This window comes from Struthio camelus, chromosome 13 (assembly GCF_040807025.1).
Source record: "Struthio camelus isolate bStrCam1 chromosome 13, bStrCam1.hap1, whole genome shotgun sequence".
In the NCBI taxonomy this organism is placed as follows: Eukaryota; Metazoa; Chordata; class Aves; order Struthioniformes; family Struthionidae; genus Struthio; species Struthio camelus.
The window spans coordinates 21,918,775-21,944,705 of record NC_090954.1 but is presented as its reverse complement, the minus strand read 5'-3'; the positions used below and the strand labels follow the sequence as shown (position 1 = coordinate 21,944,705).

General features: G+C 58.9%; 1 protein-coding gene across 1 annotated transcript in view; it reads right to left on the bottom strand.

Annotated features, from left to right (window-relative positions):
* LOC104154020 (START domain-containing protein 10) overlaps positions 1-25,931 on the bottom strand; it is a 48,795-nt gene that overhangs the window by 2,391 nt on the left and 20,473 nt on the right. Inside the window, exons 2-4 of the mRNA XM_068959849.1 lie at positions 4,218-8,265; positions 226-373; positions 7-110 (exon numbers count right to left, since the gene is read on the bottom strand). Coding sequence (XP_068815950.1) covers positions 7-110; positions 226-373; positions 4,218-4,382 — 417 coding nt within the window. The 5' untranslated portion in view covers positions 4,383-8,265. The remainder of the gene's footprint in view (positions 1-6; positions 111-225; positions 374-4,217; positions 8,266-25,931) is intronic.

Sequence of the window (25,931 nt, the reverse complement as noted above, 5' to 3'; positions counted from 1 at the left end):
ACTCACCGGATGCTTAACGCTGTAATTGATGATTATGTAATCATTGCCCAGGGGCAGCCAGGAGCGCAGGGTGACAAAATCTCTGTTCTTCAGGGGACTTGGGCACTTCCCTGCAGAAAGAGCCTGTTACCACCTAGACCTGCAGCCCCCAAGGGCCTGCGTACCGGTGCATGGGTGTAGGGTTGGAGGGGACGCAGGGGCACCTCAGGGCACAAGGATGCTCACAGGAGTAGTATCCCACGTCAGCGTTGACAGTCAGGCGCCCGATGTCGTAGGTCTCGATCATGTTTGAGTCCCATTTCTTGCGGTAATGGGTATCATGCAGCACATCATAGAGCGTCTCGGCAGGGACATCCTTGCAGGAGATGCGTGTCTACAGAACAAAAGCAGGACTGAACAGTGTGCACAACTGCCTGCTGTGCTGGCTGGCAGAGCCACACACAGCCTGGCTCAGCGGCACAGGGAGCCTGGGTCAGCATGGCTCTGCAGCAGGCACCCTGCCCACCTGGCTGGACCTTGCAGGCCCTCTGCTTGTCACTGGGTGATCTATGGGTGCTGATTGCATTGTGACCCCATGCTACCTCTGTGGGCTGGCTTTGGGTCCCAGTGCACAGCATTGCTCTGTTCCCGTGGTGGGCTTGGCGCTGCCAGTGTGCCGCACAGTGCAAAGATGGGAGGGTGACAGGACGTGGCAGGACTATTTGCCCTCATACTGTGCGGCCTGGATTGCCTGGCTCTAGCACCTGGGTCACTTGACCCCAGAGGGGAGGAGTAGCCAACATCAGCAGAAAAGCAGCAAGAATAAGGTCTCCTGCTTGGCTTATTTCCGCCCCAACCTTGTCCCCTCAATCCACCTGCCTGCCAGCCAAGTAAATGGCCATTCCCACTCTGGCTAAATCACCGTGATGCGCTCAGGTGTGTCAGGGTCCGGTTTCCCTCCCTGTGCTGGCGGGCTGGTAAAGTTAGCCGGGCCCCAGCTGTAACGAGAGATGCGGAGCTGGGAACCAGAGCTGCAGGCCTGCACCCCATCTGTGCAGGCAAGTGCATTATTGATGAACCGGGCTGGCCCTGCTCCTCTCAATGCCGGGAGGAAGGAGATGTCATCTGCTCCTCATTAGAGGCCTTGCATCTTTGATGAGGCATTTGGCAATGCCAAGTAATTGGAGACAGCCCTTTGAACACTTGCTGGCAGGTCCCATCAATCTCGGACAAGCTTTCCCTAATGACTAGGGTGATCATGCCTGTCCTGTACCCTGGATGTTGCACCCAGGACAGGCCTGGAGAAGTGCTGTGCTCCTCAGGGTGCACTGGAGGATCAGATGGGAACACCCAGCCCTTTCCTCCTGCTCCATCTTCCCTCCCATCCCCACTGAGGCTGGGTTTGGACATACTGCTCCGGAAAAGTAAATGCTGCTTCCACCCAGAGGTGGAGCGCACAAGTCCTCATTGGGCTCCTGGAGCCCAGTGGAGCACTGGAGCTCCACTTATCACAATAGGGCCCTAGCAGAGTTCTTGCTTCACTTTCCTGAACTCCTCCCCAGCCTCCTGCCAACCATGCCCAAACAGGTGCCGTGCAATGGCCTCACCAGACAGAGTCGGATGTTAGCTAGGACTGGGAAGACACAGAGACCAAAACCAGGCCAGAAGGAAGTTTCCACAGGGAGGAAGTCAAGTGCAAAAGGCTAGAATCTCCCCATGCCCATGCAGGGACTCTCCAGATTATATCTATATTACTAAAAAGATCAGGGTGGTTATGACCCAAAAGCACCAGCCTGGTGCAGCTTGAGACTTTGCAGCTCAGGCCTCCCTCCCAAACAGGGTAACCGCCTCCATTCCTTCTTTTGGGAATGACCTCTGGGAAGTGCTATCCTTTGCACTGTGCCTAGGCCCTGCTTGGCATGGGGGAAAAGCCACACCAGGAAGGTGTTACCAATAAAACTGGCTGGGTGGCTGTGGGACAGTGCTCAGACCCCACTGAATTGTTCAGAGTCCTCTGTGGGCTCAGTGGCTGTTTGCAAAGGGGGATATAGTTCTGCATCCTCTCTACAGGGTTGTGTTTGCCTGAACTTCATTGAAGTTCATGAGTTTCCTGCCAGCCCATTTCTCCAGCCTGTCCAGGTCATGCTAAATAGTTGCCCCACCTCCAGCACATCAACCACTCCCCACAATTTGGTATTGTCTGCAGATTTACTCAGAGAGCACTCAGTCTCATCATCCTAGTCTAATGAAAATGTTAAACAGGATGGGACCCAGCAAGAACCCCTGAGAGAGATGCCACTGACAACCTGTTGCCACTTGGACTGTGTACTGCTGATTACCACCTTGCAAGCCTAGTTGTCCAGCCAGCTTTTTACCCACCTTATTGTCCGCTTCCCCAGTCCAGACCTCACCAATTTGGCTGTGAGGGCACTATGGGAGACCATGTTAAAGGCCTTCCTGAAGTCAAAGTACAGAGCATCCTCAGCTCTCCCTATATCCACGCAGTCGGTAATCTCATAGAAGAAGGCAGTCAGGCTGGTCAGGTACAATTGACCTTGGTATGTCCCCGCAGGCTGTTCCCAGTGCTCTTGTCCTTCAGGTGCCTGGACATATCTTCCAGGAGGATGTGCTCCATCACCTTCCCAGGCACGGAGGTGACACAGCAGCCTGTAGTGCCCTGGAGCCTCCTCCTTGCCCTTCTGGAGGGTGTATGTGATATTTGCCTTTCCCCAGTCACCAGGGACCTCTCTTAATCACCATGGCCTTACAAAGAGGCTAGAGAACAGCCTCACAGTGACATCAGCCAGCACCTTCCCATGTGTCCTATCAGTCCTGTGGACTTGTGCATGTCTCCCTGGCTTAGGAGCTCCCTGTATCTGTTCTCTGTTCCTAACCCACAAACTCTTGCCTGGCTCACCACTCGTTCTGTGGCAAAGCTGCATGGATTGCAGGTATTTATCCGCAGAGTGCATGACTCCTCCTCCTCCTTGCCTTCACAGCCTGGCTGCCCTGAAGGGCCTGCATCCATCCATTGCAGCACTGCAACTTTGTGAGCTGTCCCACTATGTCTCAGTGACCCCAAGGAGGCCACAGTCCTGCAGCTGCATGTGGCACATTCAGCTCTTCCTGCCTGTCTCCCAGGCTGTGTGTGCCTGAGATGTAGGCACCTGAGATGGGCTCCAAGTCACTCTGCATTCCTAAGCAGTTGAATTCAGACCTGGGGGAGAGCCTCACACAGCATGCTGTACCCCAGTTGCTTCCTCATTGTCTTCCCCCCCGCCATGCCTTTCCTGCTCTTCAGATTATGTTAACACTTCCCTGACATACTTAGTTTAAAGTCCTCCTTACCAGGTTGGCCAGCCTGTTGGTAAAGACTCTGACCCCATTTGTTCGGATGGATCCCATCCTTGCCCAGCAGTCCTCCACCCTCAAAGAGGATCCTGTGGTCATAGAAGCCAAAGCTTTGCCTGACACGCCAGTTGTGTAGCCAAGTGTTGACCTGCGGGATATGCCTGCTCCTACGCAAGCCTTGCCCCTTCACCAGCAGCACCAAAAACACGACGGGGCCCCTTCAAACCCTTCACCCTTGCCCCAGTGCCCTGTAGTCACTAGTCACTCTTGATTTGCTCAGGGTCACCTAGAAGTGCCACTGATGCCCATGCAGGTGAGCAAAAAGGGATAATCAAAGGCTGAGTGCACCTCACTAGTCCCTTTGTGACATCCCCGGTCTTGACCCTGGCAAGCAGCAGACCTCCTGCGACAACAGGTCAGGTCAACACGTGGAAGACTCTTAAACTCTTGGGGGTACTTAGCCAGTACAGGATGAAGGCAGTGTGCCCCAGGACGTGTGCCCTGCATCTCACGCCCTGGGGCTCCCGACAAGAACAGTCTCCACAGTGTAATTGATCCCAGGGCCTTGCTGCCTGTGTCCAGAACAAGGACAGTCACACTTGCAGTGTGCAAGAGCCCCTGAGTGCTCATACGTATGTGCAATAGGACATGTTTCATGACACATTTAGGGAGACTAGCCCAACCAGTCCCTGGGCATTCAAGGCAGAAACATCCCTGGTCTGCAGCCAGGCTGGACCAGTGCAGTGCACAGCCGGGGAGGGTAGCGCCTGGGGGACCCTTGGGATCAGTTCCAGCCCCAGAACAGGAGGGCATGCAGCACAGCCTGGGCAGACAGGGACTGAGGCAGGAAAGGGCTGGCAGTCCCGTGTTTGCTGGCATCCACTTACCTTGATTTTCTGTACAGTGCAGCTTTCTTCCTGGCCCTGACTCCACACAGTCACGCCACCCTTGTTATACCGGCAGTGCCAGCCTTCCAGGTTCTCACACTGATCTCTGAAGGAGCTGAAGTCGGAGTCATCTGGAATATAAACCATCTCCCCTCCTCTGGACATGGGGCTGAGGTGCTGGACCCAGAGTAAGCAGGCACCGGCTGCAGGCAGGCTCTTTCTGCCTCACCTCCTCGGAAGCCCAGGGCCACCTTTCTGGCTCTGCCCTTGAGCTCTGCCACGCTGCGTGCCTGTCCCAGCTCACACGGCCCTCCTCATCCTCTGAGCCCTGAGTTCGTGTCCTTGGTGGTAGGCACCAGCCATGCAGGCATGCCAGGAACAGGTAGCCCCTGGCCAAAGATGTCCAGTCTCCCCGGCCACGCTGCACCGCACCGAGCAGCAGGGAATAAGGCTTCTTCAATGCAGTTACTAATACAGCTGCTGGAAGCTCAGATATCTTCCCCGGCTGGCTACAAGGATCACATTTCTCCCCAGCTGGCTGTCAGCTCTTCTATTATTCAGCAGGTAACAGCACTCAGGTAGCTCAGTTTTCAGGGCAGAGCCGCCTTGCCTCCCAGAGCCCCTGGCCCTCCTGGCCCTGCTCTCCCCTTGCCGGCACAGAGAATCTCTGTGTTTGACTTTGCAGTACCAGCTTGCAGAATCAGCTGATCACCTGCCAGGAGCAGCAGCCAGACCTCCTAATAGCACGGCAGAAAAGATGAGATCTAGTGACTGTGGGACACAGGCCAGCACAGTTCCTGGAGTGCTTGAGATGGGGCTGCAGTTTCAAAGAGCAGGATTTTGGCCATCAAGGCTGCCTATGGCTGCTGAGGGGACTTCCAGCTTGGGGAGAGCTCTCCATTGGGCAGGGAGGGAAGGAAAAGGAATTCCAGGTGGAGAGGTCCTGGGGTGGGGGGAGTGATGATGGGGACTATTGGATGTCAGCAGCCCACCCTATCATGGCTTGTGTTGGGAAACGACTGTGCTCCTGAACATCCTGCAGCTTTTACCCCTAGCTTGGTGTTGTCTCTATCCCAACCTCCTGCTTGGAGCAGAAACATTGTTGGCAAGGTAAGGTCAGCTATGGCTTTGCCCAGTTTCGTCTTGGAGACTGCAGAAGATGGATATCCCGCACCTCCCTGGTAACCTGTTCCAGGGCTGCACCACCTCCCTAGAAATGTTTTTTTCCTGCTGTCCAGCCTGAACTCCCTGAGCTGCCATTAATGTCCATTGTCCTTTGTTACATCATGTGTCCTACCAAGAAGAGTGTGGTTATTCTTTGCACCTATGCTCCAGGGAGCTGAAGGCTGCTGTTAGATTCCCCCAAGCCTTCTCTTGGCTGGACAATCCCAACCCTTCTCTCCTGTAGCCCTGTGCCCTGGCTGTCCTGGTAGCCTCTGCTGGCCCCTCTGCAGCTCTTCCACCTCTACTTGAAGTGGGGGAGCCAGTCCAAGCACAGCACCCATGTGTGGCCTTCCTGGTGCTGAGTAGAGGGGACAACAACTTCTCTCAGTCTGCTAGCCATGCTCCTTCTAACATGGCTCAGAATTTAATTTGCCCTATATGGGATAAAAGAGCACTGCTGGTTACATTCCACCCTTGTCCGCTGTCATGCCCAGGTCCTTTTCAGTGGGGCTCTGCTTAGCCTCATTGGTTCCCAGCCTGGATGAAGCCTGGGATTATCTGACCCTTGCACAGAACTTGGCACTTTTCCTTGTTGAAGTCTATGAGGTTTCTTTTGGCCTCATCTTTGAGTTACTCAAAGTGCCTCTGGACAGAGGATCTGCCTTTTGCTGTACACCCATTCCCCTAGTTTAATTCCACCTACAAATTTGGCAATGGTGTGCTTTGTTTCCTCATCCAGATGATCACTGATGAAAACGTTAACCAACACGGCCTGAGTACTGACCCTGGGGAACACTGAGACCAGCTGCCAACTGGACGTTGAGCCATTAATCACTGTCATTTGGGCCTGGGCAAAAGCAATGGAAGAGCCTCAACTCTACCGGAAGACTCGCAGATTGCTCAGCAATAAATTGGTGAACAATTCCCTGGAGAGAAGTCATCCCCTACCTCTGACCTGCAGCCCGGAGGGAGTCCGGACTCCCTTGGGCACCTTCTCAATAGCTCTCACTGCTGGATGCTCCCAGCTGAGGCCCTTTCCCCTTAACAACCTGACCCCAAAGCCCCAGGCTCCCTTTTCTCAAAAATATCCATGCACGGCTCTGTGAGAGCCCCTACCGTATCTCTGCATGCTGGGGTGGGTGCCCCTGAGTACTGCTCATCTTCTTCACCCCACCTGTCATTCACCTGCCCAGTCATCTGTGTTGGGACTTGACACCTCACCTGGTTTCATTCAGGAGAATCTATCCATCCCTCCATGCCCTGCTGCCTGTTTTCCTTGCCTCTCCTGCCTCCTGAGCCTAGACTGCTGCTGGGCTCCCAACCATAGTCCTCGAAGAGCTAGGAATGGAGAATAAAGCTGGCTTCTTCCCAGCACAGCCCTGCTGTCTCGCACGGTTCATCTCTGATTCTCATTTTCAGTCCTTTTGCCTGGCAGACAGCCTCTTCCTCAGATGTTTGCATAACATCAGCTGACACTGGTGACCAGCAGCTTGTGCGTGTCTTTTGGTTCACGACTGCGCTCTTCGGTGGCGCTGAAAGCAGGGAGAAAGTTGGAGAGGTGCAGTCACTTGCAAAGTTTTGTCTGGCAGAGGGTAGGGAGGCTGTTTGGCAGGGGATGGGGGGATGATTGACAGGCTGTGCTGGGAGCCTGGCTCGCAGGCTGGCTGCATCTGCTTGGGCTGGAGCGCAGTGGATTCAGCGGGCACTTCTCCACACAGATAGGCTTGTTGAGGGTGCTGCATATTTCACAGCTTAAGCTGGCTGTTCTGGGTGCTGCGGCCTTCTGCTGGGGAGGCAGAGCTGCCAAATGCCATGCTTGGTTAAAGAGCTGCCGCAGCAAGCAGAGAGCAGCAGATCCTGAGTTGGGAACACTGCAGAAGCAAGACTTTGGAATGACCTTGGGGCTGGGCCCAGAGGCCTGTGAGGCAAGAAGCAAGCGAGGCAGCACAGCATGGTGGCTTTATGGACTAGAGCTCTCTCACACCTTTGATTTAGAGTCCTATGAGGTGCACGCATGAGTGCGGGCATGTGTGTACTTGCACACACACGACACACACGACAGCAGGTGGCGCGGAGAGCGTGGGGCTCCAATGGCTACCTGGAAAGGAGCAGACTGCCTGCCTGCAGCTGCCAAAGTGGGAGCCAGCCCTGCCTTGCCTGTCATCTGTACTGGGCAGATTTCCTCCTGCAGCTGAGATGTGGGAGCATTTCTCTCTCTGGGACAGGATGGAGACTTGAATGGAAAGTACTTTCCTCTCTTCTGCAGCGGCCGAGGCTTCCTGCAGCTGCAAGCCGTATCCTCAGGGTTGGTGTTCAATCTGGATGGCAGCGCAGCCACCCGTGAGCTTGGTGGTCACTGTCACGTGTCCCCTGCCAGCCACCTGCTGAGCTCCGACAGGTTCCCCCAACCATTGCAAACACAGTCTTCAGGGCTCAAACCAACCCCATTCGCCTCTGTCCTTGGCTCTTCTGGACCCAAGGGCTGGATCTGGCTGACACAAACCCAGCCATACTCTGGGTCTCCCTGGGAACTGAAGCTTCAGCAGGAAGATAAACATTGAATTGGCCAATGCAGCAGCTGATTAGCTTGACTTGGACTTCACTAGTACAAGAAATGTCCCTTCCCGGGCTGGTGGAACTGCCCATTAGCTCTGTGTTGGGGTGGGCACCCTGCCTGGGATCCATGGTATCTCCCTGGCCGCCAAAGAAGTTCCCCTTTTGCCTTCCTTCAGGAGGGGTTAGTATCACAGGGAAGGATCCCCGTTGTCTCCAGCCTCAGCAGCCTCTTCTGTTATCTGTTGCCAGTTAGCAACAGAGTTTGGGAGCCAGAAGCACTCCTCTCTGGGCTGCACCAGCATCCTCCAACCTTTCCTCTGCTGGGAGCCTGCACACAGAGAGAGAGAGCAGGAGGTGACTGCAGTGAATGTAAAGCAGCATGTTAATGTTACCTTGCATCTGTCACACATCGTTTCACTTTTCTTTGTGAGCATTGACTATCAAACATACAGTAGCTGGAATAGCCTTGCGTACCTGGCTTGGTAATGGCTATCTCAGGAGCTCTCTGACAACAGTTTCACAGGGTGTCCCTGCTGTACAGCAGCCCCTTCCTTCCTGCATGATACCTTGCCACTCTCTGCTGCAGGCAGAGAAAGTGCAAAATCATGACAGAGAGCTCAGCAATGGGGAGGCCGGAAGTGCCACACGCTTCTCTGGAGTTGCCAGACCTGTTCCCCCCCTAGCAAGACCTGAGCCTGAAGAAGATGGACTCTGTGATTCTGTAATGGCTAATTTTGCACGTGTATCTGTTAGTAGGGAGCTGGCTGGGGTCTGGGTGCCATCCCATTGCAGATGCCTTCCCGGCCTTGCAGTTGAGGCAGGTTTAACTCACACCCTGGGGCTAGTGGCACAGCCCTGCTCATCATACTATGTTTTAGTGAAATGCTGGCTTTCATTAGCCATGGCATTCCAGGAGCTGTTGATTACCCCCTAGCTGGCATGAAGTTAAATTTCCCAGGGAGGTGCTATGTCCTTGCTAGTGCTGCTCTGCTTCAGAAGAAGGGCTTGCATTTCATGAGGCTGCACCCTTCTGTTTGAGATGTTCTCCCAGCACAGTCCCTGTACCAGTCCTGGGGCACTGCCATGTCCATCTGCTGTGATCACACAGCATCCTCCACTTGGTGGCACTGTCGAGCCACGCTTTGTGCATGGGCAATGGGGGATGACATGGCAGACAGCCCTGCCACCAGCTCCTCAAGACCCCGCACATCCCACCGCCACCAGCTCCATGAGCTGTTGGGGCAGGGGGTCCCTCCAGAGCCTGATGGGGCCAAGGGATGCTGAGGGCTCTTGGTCAGAGTGTGGCAGGGAGGATACAGCTCCCATCCTGACTGTGTCTGAGGAGGGCCTTTCTAGTCCCTTCCTCCTTCTCCTTTCATTCCCAAGAGAAAAGGCCAAATGATCTAAACCCTCCTTCAAGTTTCTCTGCAGACTATAGAAAAAGTCGCCCCTTTGAACTTGCAGGAAAGTGTTTAGGCATGGGAGAGCTGCTGCACTTTCCCATCCAACTGAGACTCCCCACTAGCGATTAAACGCTCAGCGGGACCTGCTAGCACTCCTGTGGGCCATTTTCCTTCTGGGTTACCTGTGCATGGAAATGCACATCAGGGGCATCATGCCCAGATATGAGGATAGGAGCAGGGAAGTGTGGTTTACACAGAGGGAGTTGCAGGATCCTCTGAACTGTGTTGCTGGGCTTCATGCACAGGTGTTCACAGCTCCATCAACGAGCTCAGACACCTCAGCAGGACGAGTTGTCAGTGAGGGGAAGAGAAAAACCTCTCTAGAGCCAGAGAAGAGCAGCCAATCCCCTCTGCAGCGACCACTCCCTCTCCTCTGAGAACAGGCTTTGAAAGGGTTTTCAAATTGAAATGAAAAATGTTTTTCCTAACCGAAAATGGTTACGCTTTGGATTTATGTGAACTGCGGGGTAGGCTCCACTCAGATCCTTCTCGTTCCACCAGTTTTTATCTCCTGGGAAATGAACAGGAGAGTTAGGAGGAAAAGCTAAAGATGGGCTGGGAGTTTCCTGGCCTGGAGAAACCCAGCTGGAGCAGTGAGGAAGGATTACAGCCTGCTACGCAGCATTAGCAGATTGTGGCTGGGAGCCAAAGATCTTCCCAGGACCAGAGCAAAAAGGTGTTAAGCCTCCGGAAGACATCAAGTCATGCTAGCACTGGCCAGTCTGCCTAACCTTTGAAAGACATGAAGAGAAGCAGAAAGGTGGAGAAAAAGGGAGATCCTAGCCCAGAAATGGTGCAAGGCTGGAAGGCCCCAAGTCTGCAGGGACACACAAGGCTCCAGGGAGATCCCAGAGCTCTGGGGCTGTGGGGACACACAGGGACCTAGTGAGACCTGAAAGCCCTGGGGCTGCACGGGCACACAGGGACCCAGAGAGATCCCAGAGCCCCAGAGCTGCAGGGACACACGGAGATCTTGTGAGATCCCAGAGCCCCAGGGCTGCAGAGCCCTGATGAGGTCTCAGAGCCCTGGTGCTGCAGGCGTGGGACCTTGTGAGCTCCAAATGCACCGGGGCTGCAGAGACACACAGGGACCTGGAGAGCCCCCAGAGCCCCGGGACCATGGGGGACCCCCCCCCGCTCCCCGCCATGGGGCAGATCCAGCCGAGCCGAGTTGAAATCCCGCAGCCCCGAGGGGCGCTGCGCGGCTCCCTCGGCAGGTGCAGTCTGGTGAGCGCCCACTGGGTGTCACACGCACTCCACCAGGGCCAGGCGCCGGGCACCCAAGGGCCAGGGAAAGGGCCAGGGCTCAGGACAGAGGCGGGGCAGAAGAGGGCCAGCCCAGGGCTCGGGTCTTGGCTGCAGTGCTGAGCAGGCTCAGCGCTCAAGGCCTGTCCCCACGCTGCCGCCACGGCAGGCTCTTTGGAGCAGGAAGGGCATCTCGCGTCCAGCTGCGGCACAGTGCGTCCGCCGCTGTCATTGCTGCGTGGCGGGAGGGACCTCCAGGGTCAGCCACGGAGGTGAGATGTCCCAGCGCTCTGCCCGCTTCGCCGCTGCCCCCCGCATGACCGAGGAGGGTGTAAGCGATGGCTGGGCCTGGGGCTCGGGGGCTGTTTCTGAGATGGGTCCCCCCCCAGCCTGGGGCCACATGGGTGTTTGCTCCTTCCCCGTGTGTCCTCCCAGGGTGGCACTAGTGGTGAGTTCACCCGCCGGTACTCAGCAGCCGCTGCTGCTGTGAGCTGCTTTGTGGCAACCCGGGAAGAGCCCGTGTTGTGTGTCCCTGTGCGTCCTGCTAGCACAGATGTGAGGTTTCAAGGTGATTTACACCTTCATTTCAGGCTTTTGGATCCCATAAAGAGCCCTAAGACAGAGGGTATGCTGTGGGCAAGCTCTCTCACAGTGCCAGGGAGCCTGGAGTGATGAAACCCCTATGAATTTTACTGCTAAGCTGGGAATGGGGTAAAGCCCTAGGAACTTTTCTCTTCCTCCTTGCTCCTTCCCCTTCGCTGTCATTGCACCCTTCCTGCTCCTGACATGCTCCGAACAGGCAAGCCCATCCATCACGCCCTCTTCAGTCCCCCGCAAGCCCTCACAGAGAGGAAGGAAGGCAGCACCATGGTCAGGACAGGGACGGCACTGGCAGCAGTTGGGGTGCCACCTTGCAACCCCACTACTGCAGCTCCAGGAGTCATGGATTCGGACTGGTGGTGAAAAGGGAACCAAGAAAAAGCACAGACTTGGTGACCCCATGGCTGAAGACCGCCAGGTGACATCTCCTACATGCCTTAATCTGGTGCTTTTTTTCTGCCAGTTTGGAGGCTTCTGGTGCCAGGGAGAAGAGCAGGAGAATTTCAGCAGCCAAGCTGGGGACAAGCTTCCCTGCATGTGTGAGTAGCAGATGAGCAGCGGTCTCTCGGGGAGCTGCAGCCCAGCACAGCCATGGTGTCCGGCCCCCAGTACATATCCCTTCCATGTCCCCATGAGGGCACATCCTTGCCCTCACAGAGAAAGACACAACAGGCAGTTCAGAGGGTCTCCACTTGCAAAACCAGGTGGCGTGACTGGCAAAGGGTAGGTAATGGGCATTACACATGACCATAGGGACAATTCCTGCAGGACATAGTTCCCCATGGGATGCTGGATATGGGACACATATCCACACGGGGTACTAAAGGTGGGAGAGAGTTGCACATGATACTACACAATATACCTGCGGGATGCAGCATGCATCCCCTATATTCATACAGAATATGTCTACGCAGGACAGTACATGCCCTAATTAACACACATTCATATGATTCACAACACAGAAGCGGCAGCACACTGTCTGCGTGATGCAGCCTAACATGTCATACACCGATAAACAGTCACATGGGGCAAGCACACACATGAACACATGAGGCTTGTGCAGGTGGGAAGGCAGGAGTGTGGACATGCATGTGCGCAACCGGCCAGCACCTGCGTGGCAGCATGCGCAGCGCTGCGGCCCACCCGACAGCTCTGCAGCGCACCTTCCGAGAGCCCAGGAGAGCTCGCAGGCGCCATGCCCACAACATGCCTAGCACATGCATGTGCATGCACACAGTCATGTGAACATGCACACTATGTGTGTCCACATACATGCATGCATGCACACTTCTGCATGCGTCTTCATGCTCTTCAAAGGCCTCTCCTTAAGCCCCTCTGCTCTAATCTCCCTCCTTGCATCCAGCTCCCTGCTTACCTCCTGCCACTGTCCTGCACTAAGTCCCCGTGATCCCCTTTCCCCAGCTCTCCTGCACCCTTCCTTCTTCCCCCACAGCCACCCTGGCCCTAGCACGCGTCTCCCTGCCTCCTTCAAGCCCTCTGCCCCGTGCTGGCTCCCTCCTCTTGGGGATCGTTCATCGCTGAAGTGGCAAACCTGCTTGACACGGCTCCGTGGCGCAGCCGGCTTGGCTCCAGCGCATCAGGCTCCCGCACGACTGGGCGGTGGTTGCGCTGGGGCGAGACTCGTCACGCTCCCGCACGAGCTGGAGAGGAATCACTAACGCAAGCCTCGGAGAGAGACGGATTTTAAGGACCTACGCAAATACAAGCAGTGCGCTGGGGAGAAACCCAACCATATCTCCAGCCTCCCCCCCCCCCGCCCAACCATGCACACTTCGTTTTTATTCCTCTGCTTGTTTCGTTTCATTTCTGGTCCCTGGTGCCTGAGCCGGGCTGGTGGGCCGGGCGAGCATCCCTCCCCTCGTCGGGCTGGTGGGCCGGGGCCGGGCTGCCCGCCGGTGCGTGGGCTCGGCGCTGCCGCTGCTGCTCCGCCAGCCCCCGGGCTGCGGAGCGCCCGCCCGAGCCCCGCGCTCTGCTCCGCGGCGCTTCCCCGGCCTCGCGGGCAGGGACGTGCTGCCAGAGCCCTGCGGCTGCCAGGCCGGGGCTTGTTTGCACAGTGCCTAGGCCGGGCATCAGGATGATTTAAAAGGAGTGTGAAAAATGTAGTTATTTTTCCCCCTTTCAGCTGGAAGTCAATACTCGGGGAAGGATGTTTAATTATCTTCGTCACCCTCCTAAATCTCTTTATGAGAGGGTTTGGCTGCAAATCTCCACATCATTTCAAAGTTATTGGCTAGCGCGGTGCACAGCGGCACAGTAAATTAGCAGATTAGAGCAGGGCTGGGGGCCCCCCCGCGCCTGCCCGCACTGCGCACGGCTGCCCCGCGCTCGCCGCTGCCGAGCGGGGCAGTGCCGCGGCGGGGTGCCACCGGCCAGGCAGGCACCCGACGGCTCCTGCCAGCCCCAGCAGCCCGACGAGAGCAGCGCCGGGGCCAGGCAGGATCCAAGGGCACGGGACAGCCAGAAGAAGGGAGATCTTCTGCCTCGTGAGGTGCATCCTCCTCCCTGTGCACGGCACCCCCAGCGCAGCCTTGCTGCATCCGGGGAAGGGGCACGGGCGGCGGGACGGGCGGCAGCAATGGCCGGGCACGGCGGGCAGCTGCCGCAGCCCCCCGGATGCTGCCGGCGCCGTTTGGCAGGGCTGTGCCTGAGGGTGCTGAGGCACCGGTGCCCTGAAGACACCACATCCATCCCGCTGCTCTGAGCTGCCCAAGCCCTCCAGACCTCCACTTCTGCCACGGCTTCAAAGGCAGACGTAGAGGCCTCCCAGCCTGTACGCCGTCTCCCTTGCAGGCAGCACCCAGCACCCGGAGGCCTCCCCCGTGCCCTAAGCCTCCTGTTCTCATGCAAAGCCAGCAGAGCCGGGGCCGGGCTGGAGGCCTGAGATACGCCGGAACAAAATGCCACCTTGCCGATAATGCCTTTTATTGGACTAAGTGACACGCAGGCTTTAGGGGATAGCGGGAGAATCCGCGCGGCTCATCCGCAGAAAGGATTTCCACAGCCCTCCCGGCGGCTTGTCAGCGTTGCACTGCGAGTCCCTGAAGAGTTATTACCTCCCGACGCAAGGCTCTGTCTGCTGGGAGCTGAATGGCGCCTCTGCCCCCTGTTTGCTGCTTAGAAAGATTACGCCGCCTTTGAATAAGCTCCATGGAGCGCTGCTGCCGACGCATCAGACAGGGGCTAATCAGAAAATTAGCAGCGAAAGAAAACTTTGTGGCAGGAACTTATCTCTGGCGCGGGTACGCGCTGTGCCGGCTGCCGGCGCTCCCGCGCCCAGCCCCATCCATCACCGAGGCTTAAGCAAAACTTCCCACTGATTTCCATGATGAAACCTGCTAAAAATTTGTGGCAGAAGGAGGTGCGTGCTTGATATGCACATGCACACGCCCACAGCCGCACATGCCTGCATTTGAGCTCACGGATGCATATTTGTATATACAAGCGCACATATGCACACGGTCTTACATGCACTCCTCCGCACGCGTGGGCACACCCAAGCACACGCACTTGTATACACGCATGCACAGAATCGTGCCCACACATACTTATGTGCAGGCACAGTCGCACTGACATACATGCATGCACTCACATTCAAATACATCCATATGTATATACACGCACACGTGCACACGTGCAGACCTGTGTGCGCAGGCATAGAAACACCCGGTAGCATGCTTTCTTGTACGTACATGCACACACAGAGTTGCCTTCACACGCGTGGCCTTGCACCCACATATTCCTACGCGTGTGAATATATGTGCATGCAGATGCACGTGCCCGCATACGTGGGCATGCACACATATGTGTACACACACCTGCACCCACACCTACGCAGACGCAGGCGTGCAGCGCTCCAGTGCTGCGCTGCACCAGCCCCTCAGCACCCCTAGCCCTCTGCATCCGTGGGGGGCACACGTGCTCTTTCAGCTCCCCGAGGCTCCCAGGAAGAGCATCACGCTGTGGCGGGGGAGCCCCACACCAACGGTCCTGCCTGCTGGGGGGCAGAGTTGCACCCCGCTTCTGCAGCGGTGTGAAACGGGGGCCTGGCAGCGGCCACGCTGCAGTGCCATCCCGCGGACGGCGCCCCCGAGCGCTGCGGGGCGCCCTTGCGTGTGCCTCCTATCCATCGTGTCCTGTGGCCCTGGGGAAGGGAAATGCCCATGGAAACGGCACAGGGCACGCGGTGGGCATGGTGGCAGCGAGCCGTGCCGGGCACGGGGAGCAGCATCTGGGAGCAGCGTGCAGGGGTGATTAAAATGCGCCGTTTGTTTTATTTAAGCACAACAGTCAGAGAGAGTTACAGGGCACTGAGCTAGAAAATGACATTTACAGAAACCGCCTCCTGACACCGAGAGTCCTGACCTTAGCAAACTTCATTAGTGCCCCGTGTCCCAGGTACATACACGCAAATCCAACTTGGGGGGGAAGGGGGGGCTGTTGTCCAGAGCTGGAGAGCAGGGACCCCTGCCCGTGTCCCCCAGCCCTGGGGGTCCCCTCCGCAGGGCCCCGAATGCAGCTGTGTCCCTGCTCGCAGACCCTCCGCCCGACCCCTGATCCCAATGTGGCTCAGCCCCGTGGTGAAACGTCACGTGTGACCCGCGGTGGGGGCATGGAGGGGGCAGAAGAGGTACCCGGTCCAGGTTGAAAAGCGTCCTCCAGGTCCTGGCTCGGTGCCCGGAGGTGCCGATGCCGCCGGGCCGTGCCTGGCTGGCGCCCAGGGCAGGGCGAGCTGAGCCACCGGGAGCCCTGGGACGCACCCAGGCGCCGCGGACGCTGGGCTGTGCTGGGGGTCCCGCGGGGGCTGCGGCTGGTACCCTGGCCACGGCGCCCGGCCACGGATGCGTTTTGGGGCTGGCTGGTCCAGCCGTGGCAACAGTTGCTATGACTCCCTTTTCTGGACTCGGGCGACTTCCCGTGGCCGCTCTGGCACTGCCGCGATGTATTTACATGCAATTAAAGCTCATTAATTGCACAGAAACAACAGAGGCTCCGGTGGCAACGCGCAGGGGTGAATCCCGCAGGAGACGCCGCCGGGCCGTGCCCTCCCCGTCACAGCCAGCGACGGTGCGGGCAGAGCCGGGCAGAGCAGGGCTCTGCGCCCGCGCCGGGTCCCGGGGCCACGCGGGGCCGAGCTCGGTCCCGGGCAGAGCGTGGCAGCGGGGTGCTGGGGGGGACAGGCGCGACGGGTCCTGCGTGGGGACAGCATCCCCACGCCTGCCCCGCAGCCGGCGGGGGGGGGCGGCAGGCACGGAGGGCTCAGCCCCCGGCGCAGGTGGTGCCCGGGGCACCAGGGAGCAGCAGAAGCATCCCGGCCCCTTTCTCCTGGCACTTTTGAACCGCACGAGCTACCGCGCTTTCTAAGCACGCAGGGCATGGCTCTGCCAGCGTCCGGCAGGGATTTGCCCCGGCAGCGAGGCCCGTACGATGCGGGGGACACGGGAGCGTGTTGCAGCAGGACTCCGACACCCACTCAGCACCCCAAAGCGCTGCCAGCGCTGCCTGGCCCTTCATGCTGGTGCCAAACGGGGCCGAGACCAAGCTCTGGGCAATGGGAAAGGGGTCGATCCCCCCCACCTGCCTCCTCCCTCCACCAAGCCCTCCCCGCTCCGCTTTGTCGTGGAAATGAAACCAACTCCGTTCTCCGGCAGGCAGGAAGGGAGCGGGGGGCTGTTCCCGACTTGTGCCCGCACGTGTCTGAGCGGAGCTGGCGCAGGCAGGTGCCGAGCCGCTGTTCCCAAACTGCCGTGCCGCGGAAAAACAATAGCAGTTGGTAGCAGGGGGGGGAAAAAATGTTCTCCCGAATGGATTGAAATGACGCTTTGATTGGGAACAGATGCAAGAGAGAAGCGGGGGGAGGCAGGTACCCGCGTGGCTACGCGCACGGGGCCAGCCTGCAGCTCGTGCTCATTCACCTGCTGCAGGAGAGGGAAGGGACCCCGGAGGCGGCCACCTCTCGGCTTCGCGGTGCCCCGCGGAGCTGTGCCAGGCTGGAGCAGGCCCTCCCGGCTCCCGAGCCAGGGCTGCCAGGCCTGGGAGGTGACGCGGGGCCGGTCTGGGCAGCCAGCGGTGCCAGCACGAGCCGGAGGAGGAGGAGGATGTGCTGACACAAAGGCAGCCGGCTGCTGGGTGCTGGGTGCCGCCCTGGAGGCTTTGGGTGCTGCTGTGGCCGGGCGGTGGGGGACGGACCCTGCACCGCTGCCGGTGCGATGACGTGCTGCCCTTGGCTGCGCGAGGGTCACTGCCTGCTAGCTGTCCCCATCTCGGAGGACAGGCCGCGGCGCAGAGCAGCGGGGATTCGTGGGGAGCGTGGGCTGCCCCAGCACCCGCCCCAGGCACCGCTGCCCGTGCTCGATGGCATCCTGCAGGGCCAGGCGGCCCCGTGAGCCAGCGCGGGACCTGCTGCAGTGCAGAGCCCTGCCGCCTCCTCCTCCTCCTCCTCCTCCTCCTCCTCCTCCTTCCGTTAAGGAAAAGGAGGTGCAGCTCTGCCAGGCAGGGGCCAAGGGCGCAGCTAAAAATAAGGACTAATCGTGTCGCCGCTGAAATTCAGTGCCCCCTGCCCTCCTGCCAGCGCGGCGCCAGGCACACGCGGCCGGCAGGCCTGGAGGGGCTGGCAGAGCTGCTCGGTGGTGCGCTGCTGTCAGCAGGAGATGGAGAGCGGCTCGGCGGGGCCTGACCCCCGGCCACCACCTCTGCCGCCGTCCCCTCCGTGGACACGAGAGGTCCTGCCGCCTCGGCTCGCACGCCTGCCCGTGGGGCCGCAGCCTCCTGCCCATGGGGCTGCAGCCTCCTGCCCTGCCTCTGCCCGGCGGAGCGTGGGAGGGGGCAGGCGGGCTGCAGGCAGCCCGGCGCCTGCTGCGTCGGGGACTGGACGCCGGTGGGCCGCCGGACAAGGACATCCAGGCACACGGGTGGGGAAGAGCAGAGCATCCCCGTGCCTTTCGGAGGGCCCCAAATTCCTCGCTGTGGGTGCAGGAGCCGGCAGAAACACGACAGCCAGAGCCAGGGCAGGACCCACAGAGAGTCCCCAGAGGGCACAGTCCTTTCCGCCCTCGATAAACGCCAGCTCTCAGGGCTGAGACGGGGCTCCGCGTCCCGCTGCCGGAGACACGCCGCGGGAAGGGACGCAGAGCTCCGCCAGCTTCCCTCTGCATCCCGGCAGCGAGACACGGCACGACGGCCACCGACCGTCCTCGCACCCAGAGCGGGTCAGAGCCCCTCGCCGCCCCGCCACCCACCTGCTCCGGCCGACTCCGGGCTCCCAGTCGGCTCCGGGCTCCTCTGCTCTGTCCCAGGGCAGGGCTGATTTGGGACTGGCGGGCTCCTCCTTGGCCCCCAAAGCAGCGGGCCCCTGGGGGCTGCAAGGCAGCAGGAACAGGCGCCAAACGCTCACGTGAGCCAGAGCTTCGGGGGGCCCCTGCCGACACGGTGCCCAGCAAGGGAGCAGCCGGTGCTGCGCAGCCCTGAGGGAGCTGACGGGCATTGCAGCGCCTTGCCGGTGGTTGCCAGCCTCCCAAAATTGCTGCCAGACCCTGCCAGGAAAGGAGCTGTCCTGCCTTTCGGTATGCAGCTGGCTTTGCTCGGAGCCTGCCGATTACCCCGGTGAACGGAGCTGGGTTCACAGCTCCCTGGCTCTCACCCAGGTTATTATGTGAGTGGCGGGAAGGGCTGCGGAGAAAGCATGGAGCAAACGCTAGAAAAAGTGCGCTTGGCCCTTTTTAACCCTTTCCATAGCACTGCTGCATCTGCCGCGTGATTGCCACCTGGCTAAGTCCCCGCGCCCCCCATCATCTGCAGAAGATCCAGCGGAAGGCAATCGGCAGGCACACGCTGCGGAGCAGTGCTTTTCTTCTCTAATCTTCTTATTTCATTTTAGCATTTACAATACACCCAGCCGGTAATCCTGACATCAAACACGCCACGCGCACTTTCAAGCTGCACCAACGTCAGGATGTGCGAGCGCTGGCAGGAGCTGGCAGCTCCGACGTCTCGAGATAACATGCAGAAGAAAGACAAGGAAAGCTGCTCTGCAAGCAGGCACAAAGCGCCGTGTCCTCCAGAGCCCTTCCAGAGGAGACCACCCACAAGGTGCCCCCCCCGGGGCTGCGAGGCTCTTTGCCTTTGGGGTGCCCTGGGTGCTGCACCCATGCTTTCTACAAGGCGTCAGTGAGGCTGGACTGAGATGGGTGCCTGTGGCGTTCAGGGCAGGTTTTGTTTCTGGTGTCCCCACGAGAGGATGAGGTCCAAGCTACTGTAGTTGTCAGGCACAGCCCAGGCACCCAGGGGGAAGGGGTAGGCATGCGAGAGTGCGATACACGTGCTAAGGCAGAGCATGGTGAAGGGAAGTGTCCCCCTTCTTCTAGGGCCATCTGCGAGGACGTCTCTGGGCACAGCCCATGGCGATGAAGCCGTTGTCCCAGCCCCAGTGACGGGAGCTAAATGGAGGGAATTGACGCCTGCATCCCTGCCAAGAGCTGCTGCTCTCCGGCAGCGATGTGTGACGCCGACGACTGGGGAACCTGGCACTGATTCACCCCACTGACGCCTTCCCGGCCGCCCTCCCGGCCGCCCTCCCCTCCCAGAAGCGACACACGCGGCTGGGGCAATCACAGTCCGTCCTCCATAGCTGCAGGTTGCAGTGCCACCCCAAAAGGTGTCTCCAGTGGGAATCTCATCCATGGCAGCACTAGGTGGAGAGGGCTGGAAGGAGGTGTTCTGGGCCTGTAGGTTGATGCTAACTCTCCTGTCATGGTCCTGCTGTACTGTACACAGGGCATACATGATGCCCAATGTACACATGCAGCTGGGAAATCCCTGGCCTTGCCCAACGCCCAAAGAGGCCAAGGGAGCCAAGGGCTTCTCCCAGCCTTCATCTCACGCATATGCCCTTCAGTGCCCAGGATCTGCCACTGGACCTCAACTAAGGGGCCTGGGGACATAGTGAGGATGGGTGTCCTGGAGGCAGGGAGGTGCCACCCTCACCAGTGGGAGGGGAAGACGCAGGGGCAGCCAGCATTGGCATGGTTCAGGTGAGGAGGAGTGTTTGACATATTTTTTCCATAAAGTGCAATGGGGCTGTGCAATGTCATGGCAATCCATGCAGAAATTACCGTGCAGTGCTGCTGAAATCATGCCTGGCCCACGTGGGCTTGGCTCAGGGCTGGGTGTAGAAACCCAGGGGATGGGCACAGGAATGCAGGGGCCAGGCAGCTGGAGATGCCCAGGGGGCCCTTTTTCTGATCCTCTGGAAGTGACTGGTTCTTCACTCCTCTGTCAGACACTGACCGCCAAGGCAGAAATTTAGGTGGCAAATGCTGCAAGGGAAACTTTTGCCCCACTCCCGCTGGATGCAATGCAACACAAATCTCACCGGGGTGAGACAGGTCCTCCGGAGTTTGCTGAACTTCCCACAAAGCAATGGTGTTGGGGAGCCAGGATTTGAACTCCTCTTTAATATAAAGTCTTTAATAAGTCAAAGCTGCTTCTACTCGGCTCCCAGTCAAGGGGGTGCCCGTGTGCCTGCAGGAGTGATGTGTGGCTGCAGGCAGGACACAGATGGGATGACGGTCCGGGGTGCCAGCTGTAGCGATGCCAGGCCGCGGTAAATGGCTCGGCAGCCATGAGCCTGGTGGCTTTCAGTCTCCCTGGGCTGCTTTTCTTCCCTGAACTTTGTTTCCAGCACTGCATTTCTGGCAGCTGAGAAATTTCTGGAGGTTTCTCAGATTCCTGACAGGTTTCAGCGGTGCCCAGCAGTGGGTGAGTGAGGATCAGGGAGCAGGGGGAGGAAGGGCTGTGAGAAGCAGAAAAGCCTAACAGCCATTTAGTCCATCCTCAGGCCCTGGAGATGATGGGACTCCCGCCCAGCTGTTTCACGGGTGGCTTCATGGGGCAACCCGAGGCTCTGTAAGGGTTCACTGCGGCAAAGCATCCGAACGCCCTGTGCCAGGCCGTTAGGTGCAGCCAGCCAGGGGAAGTGTGTGCACCGGCACCGGCATGGCTTTGCCATCCTCCTCCTCAGCCCATGTGGGAGAAATGAGCCCCGTGCTGACGGTGCTGGCGAGGTGAGGAACCTGTTGAGGACGCCAACAGCTTGTGCGCCTGTGCAAGACTCACTCCCCTTAGGCCATGCCAGCCCCTTCCTTGATGTGCGTGCGTGTGCACGCGTGTGTGCAGTACCCAACCGGGCGCTCCCTGGGAGCAGCCCTGGCCCTGCGAGGCCTGGAACCGCTCTGCCTGGTGGGGAGGAACCCCCCGAGGAATATTCTCAGCTCTAATCCTTGTCTCGATATTTGGGATTTAATCAGCACTGAAGTAAGAAGCTTTTTGCTAAGGCAGAGAAGAGCTGAGACTCAATAGGAATTAATTTGCCTAATTAGCGTCTTCGGGAAGTTCTCCCTCCTGCGCATGCCCTGGCAGGAGATTTCACTGCTCGGGGTAACTGCAAAAAAGGCCTTGCCTAGCATGGTCCTGCCAATCTCATGTCCTTCCCAGGCTGCCCCTGCCCCTGACCATGCCCTCGGGGTTGTTTGCATACTCAGAGCCTCGTGCCGCCTCCAGATGCGTGGGCACCCAGCCCCGGGAGGATGCCCAGCAGCTCGCGGTGGGGCTCCCGAGCAGCGGATACTTGCCGAGCACCACGAAGGCATTGAAGAGCCCACGCTCGCGCCCCTCGCTGCTCCAAGCCGGTCGTGGCACGGGTGCTGTGTCCGCGGCGGGTGGGAGAGCCCGCGTGGAGGTGCGGGAGCAGGCGACTGACAGGGAAGATGAATGGTTTTAATCACACTGCTTACAGGGCACCATCTGAAGTTTCGTGTAAGTTATGATAGCGACAGTTTGCACGAAAATTGTATTTCCAGGCTTCATTGACTGGCTTAATGAGAATCTTTACGTGTCAGATATTAAATTAAGAAATTAAAGAGCTGTTTCGGTGTGTATAGACTCCTTCCCTCGCACTGAGCTGCTTCTTCCAGATCAATCAGGAGCGCGCCTCTAGAAAAGATGGGAGAAGTCTTTGATTTTCTGTCACCGGGGAAGTGAATCTAATATGCGTTGGCACCTAATTCATGTTTTATTAAAAGGCATGAGGTGGTTGCTGCTGGCCCCCGCCTCTGCCCGCTGCCCTCTCTGCCTGTGTGGTTCCGGGAAGGAGGCAGCCTCCCTGGCCCTGGACCAGGAGCTCCAGCTGCGCCAGGCTCAGCCGTCCTCGGCCCGCCAAGCCCACTGTTGCTCCGTCTTCCAAATGCCGGGGTCCCGGGTAGGCATGAGCTCTGGCACAGGGTGATAGGGGCAGGGACCAGCCTGTACGATGCCTGTCACAGCATCGCGCCATGCCCGTATCACTGGCTGCTCAGCTCTTCCCCACCAGCCCTGGCTGAGGACGAGGAGGCGTTGGGGAAGTGGGCAGCCCCCTCGCGCACCCCTGTGCAGCACAGCCAGCCCCCGGGGTGAGACACTGAGCACTCAATGCCGGGAGCCCAGGCCAATGAGGTCCACGGGCAGCTCCAGCTCTGTGCACCCTGGCCGCTTGGTTTTCTCTCTGCTGACCAGAGCCGCAGGCCAACTTGGAAAACCCAAGCTGAAAGCAGGAGTTTAGAATACATTCCTGCTTCCCTGCTTTGCATTCCCTGCTTTTTTTTTTTTCAGCCAAAACTATTGGCAAGTTTCGCCTCAATTTACTGATCAATTTGGTCTTCCCTCAGATTTTGCTGGAAATGTCTCCTTAGTCAAAAATTCCCCAGCTGGTGGGCAGCGTGGGAAGTGTCACAGTCATAGGGAGGGACTTGAATGGCTGGGGGAGGTGGGCAGGGTACATGGAGCGTGACACGGTCACCAGGAGGTGACTGTGGCTGAAGAAGAGGGAGATGAGAATGATGAGCCCCCAGCAAGACGGGAGCAATGAATCAGTTAATGCCTCGCCACAGGCACTGGAGATAGACACCTGGGACAAGGACGCCAGAGGTAAACACCTGGGGTAGGGACACCGGAGATTAACATTTGGGGCAGGGATGTCAGGGATAAATGCCTAAGTGCAGGGGCACCCAGGGTCACTGGGGATGGGACATGCTGGGACATGCAGATAAGCTGGGGACACCGGTCAGCTCAGTGCAGTCAGAGAAGGAGTCTGGACTGTGGTGTCTCCCCATTTCCTGGTTGGTCTGGACCCCAGACATGCCGCCTCGGCCCTTGCCACCATGTCAGGCGTCCCCAGGCTGGAGCAGGCTCGCTCTGGCTGGGAGGATGCCTGGGTGAGCCCTGGCAGGCTTGGATCGGGTCCTGCCGCCCAGCTACTTTTCACGTCCCCTCGCCACAAATCCGATGCATCCAAAGTTGAAGGTGGGGAGCAGAAGGCCGTCCTTTTTGTAGTCTGTCTGTGATGGCAAGAAAAAAATCACTCCTCAAGGCCCCTTAACATGCCATCCATCTTTGACTCCCTGCGCCGGTCCCAGCTTCTGGTTGTATGGGGAAAGTTTGAGTAAACAGCTTAATTTGGCACTAATATGAGCGAGACACTGTTCGCAATGTCACCTATTGATTTACGTCGGTACTGCCCCATCAGTCATTTTGGCTTTTCCGTGTTTCGACATCATGACTTGAAGGGATAAACCCCTGAGCGTCGGCGTGAGGCCGGGCCCGTCCCTGAGCTCGGTGGCTGGGGACCCCGGGAGCCCCGTGGGAGCCCCGTGGGAGCACGGCCAAGGTCCTGCTCGGGCGCCGGCCGCCCTCTCCTCCCTGCATCGCGTCCTTGTGGTTTTGCTCGCAGCATTGCTCCTGCAGGAATTACCTGGGTGCAAAGGGAGAGGTGGGGAAGCTGGAGCCAGAGGTGCTCCCTGCAACAAGGACTTGCTGCCAGGGCGCACCGTGCCGTTTGGGGGATGATACCCCAAGGACGTCCTGCCTGGCTGGGATTGGGAGCAGGCCTGGGAGGTGGGATCCGTCAGTGCTGGTCTCCCTTCTCTGAGGGACCTGAGTAGCTGCTCAGCGCCGGCAGCAAGGCCGTTCCCACCCTCTTGCATGCTTTGCTACGCCCCAAAAGGATGACTCCTTGCAAAAAATTGCCCGAATAAAGCCTGCAGTTAAATGAAAGGCGTGACACTTTGCATTTCAAAAACCATCTACCTTTTTTATTCCGTTTGTCCCTGACAGATCGTTACAAAGACTTTGCCAGCATCTCTGGTCCGGCCTGGCTGAGATCCCCGTCTCAAACGCACAGCGAGTGATGCCCAGGCTGGACACGGCCCCCTGCGCTGTCCCAGTCGCCGTCACCTCCGGGGCCGGGTGCAGGCGCCCGCCCGCCCCGGCAGCTGGGCACCCCGCTGGCCCTGGCTAAATGTCTCATTAAAGGGATTTGTGGGGCTGTAATCTGGTGCTTACCATTCATTCGTTCCAGCGTTTCAGGCAGCCAGCAAAGGTCGTTGGATCTTTAATTACGCGGAGGCAAGCGGTGGGCGCAGTGGGGAGGAGGAAGCGCGCGGCGCGGGCCTGCAGGCAGACAGCCGACGACGAAAAAGAGCTGGGAATCGTGTCCCCGGCTAATGAGGGAACGGCTTTCTGCCCTCGGGGCCCCGGCAGACGAAAAAAGCCTTCCCCGCAGCTCCTGCCCCAGTGCCGGCGCCCACGCCGCCCGCGACCGCCGCGCACCCGGCAGACCCGGCTCCGCCGGGCGAGCGTTTGCCACGTCCTCGGCCAGCGTCGGCGCTCGTGGTACCGCCGGGGACGCCGGTCTCAGGGCTCGTCCTGAGCCGGGGAGCCGAAGGGAACGTCGCTGCAAATCCCCATCCCTCTCCAGGCCTGCGCCTGTGCCTTCCCTAACAAGCGCCTCCAAATTAAAGCGCTGCTTGTCAAAACGGCTCCGAAGCGACGGCAGGCAGAGACGCGGCGGCAGAGAGCCCCAGGAAGGGTGTGTGGGGGGTGAGCAGGGTCAGGATGGTGCCGGGAGGGAGCGGCAGTGCAGCCGGCGAGGATGAGGAGGGGTGCAGAGGATGGGATAGCACAGGCGGCAGTCCAGGCTGCGTGGAGGCAGCGGGGCACGCACGTATGCACACACACACACACACACACACACAGGCTGCGTGCGTGCAGCGTGCCCGTTTCGGGCAGACGGGCCCTCCCTGGGCAGGTCTGTGGGGCACAGCTCCGTGGGGCGAGGAAAGCTGCGCCTGGGCCAGGCTCGGGGGGCTGCTGGAGCTCACCTAGGACAAGCCAGAGTCCCCAGCGGGGAGCGTGGACAGAAACACTAGGACAAAACTTGTGTGCCTGGGCAAGGTGCTGGATATCGTTGTGGAGGGCATGACGGCAAGGGCACGCCTGTGCTTTGGGTCTGCAAACGTATGTAGGATGGAGGTGGAGGGTGTTCAGAGTGTGTGCACGTGTGTAGGAGTGCTGCAGGCATGTGTTTGTGTGTCTCCGTGTTGATTGTGGGCTTAGGGTGCACCCGTGCAGCTGTGTGTGCATGGGTGTAGGTGCACGTGCGCGTGCACATCTATTTTTCAGGGCGCAGATGCAGAACATACATGCGTCTGCGTATGAGTGCATGGGCATGCCGAACGAGCACCGCGTATGAGGCATGTGGATGTGTTTCGTTGAGCTGAATGCACACGCGGTACGAGGGTGTGCGTGCGCGTACGCGTGCGTCGGTCACAGATGCACGCAGCATATGAGACGTGTGTAC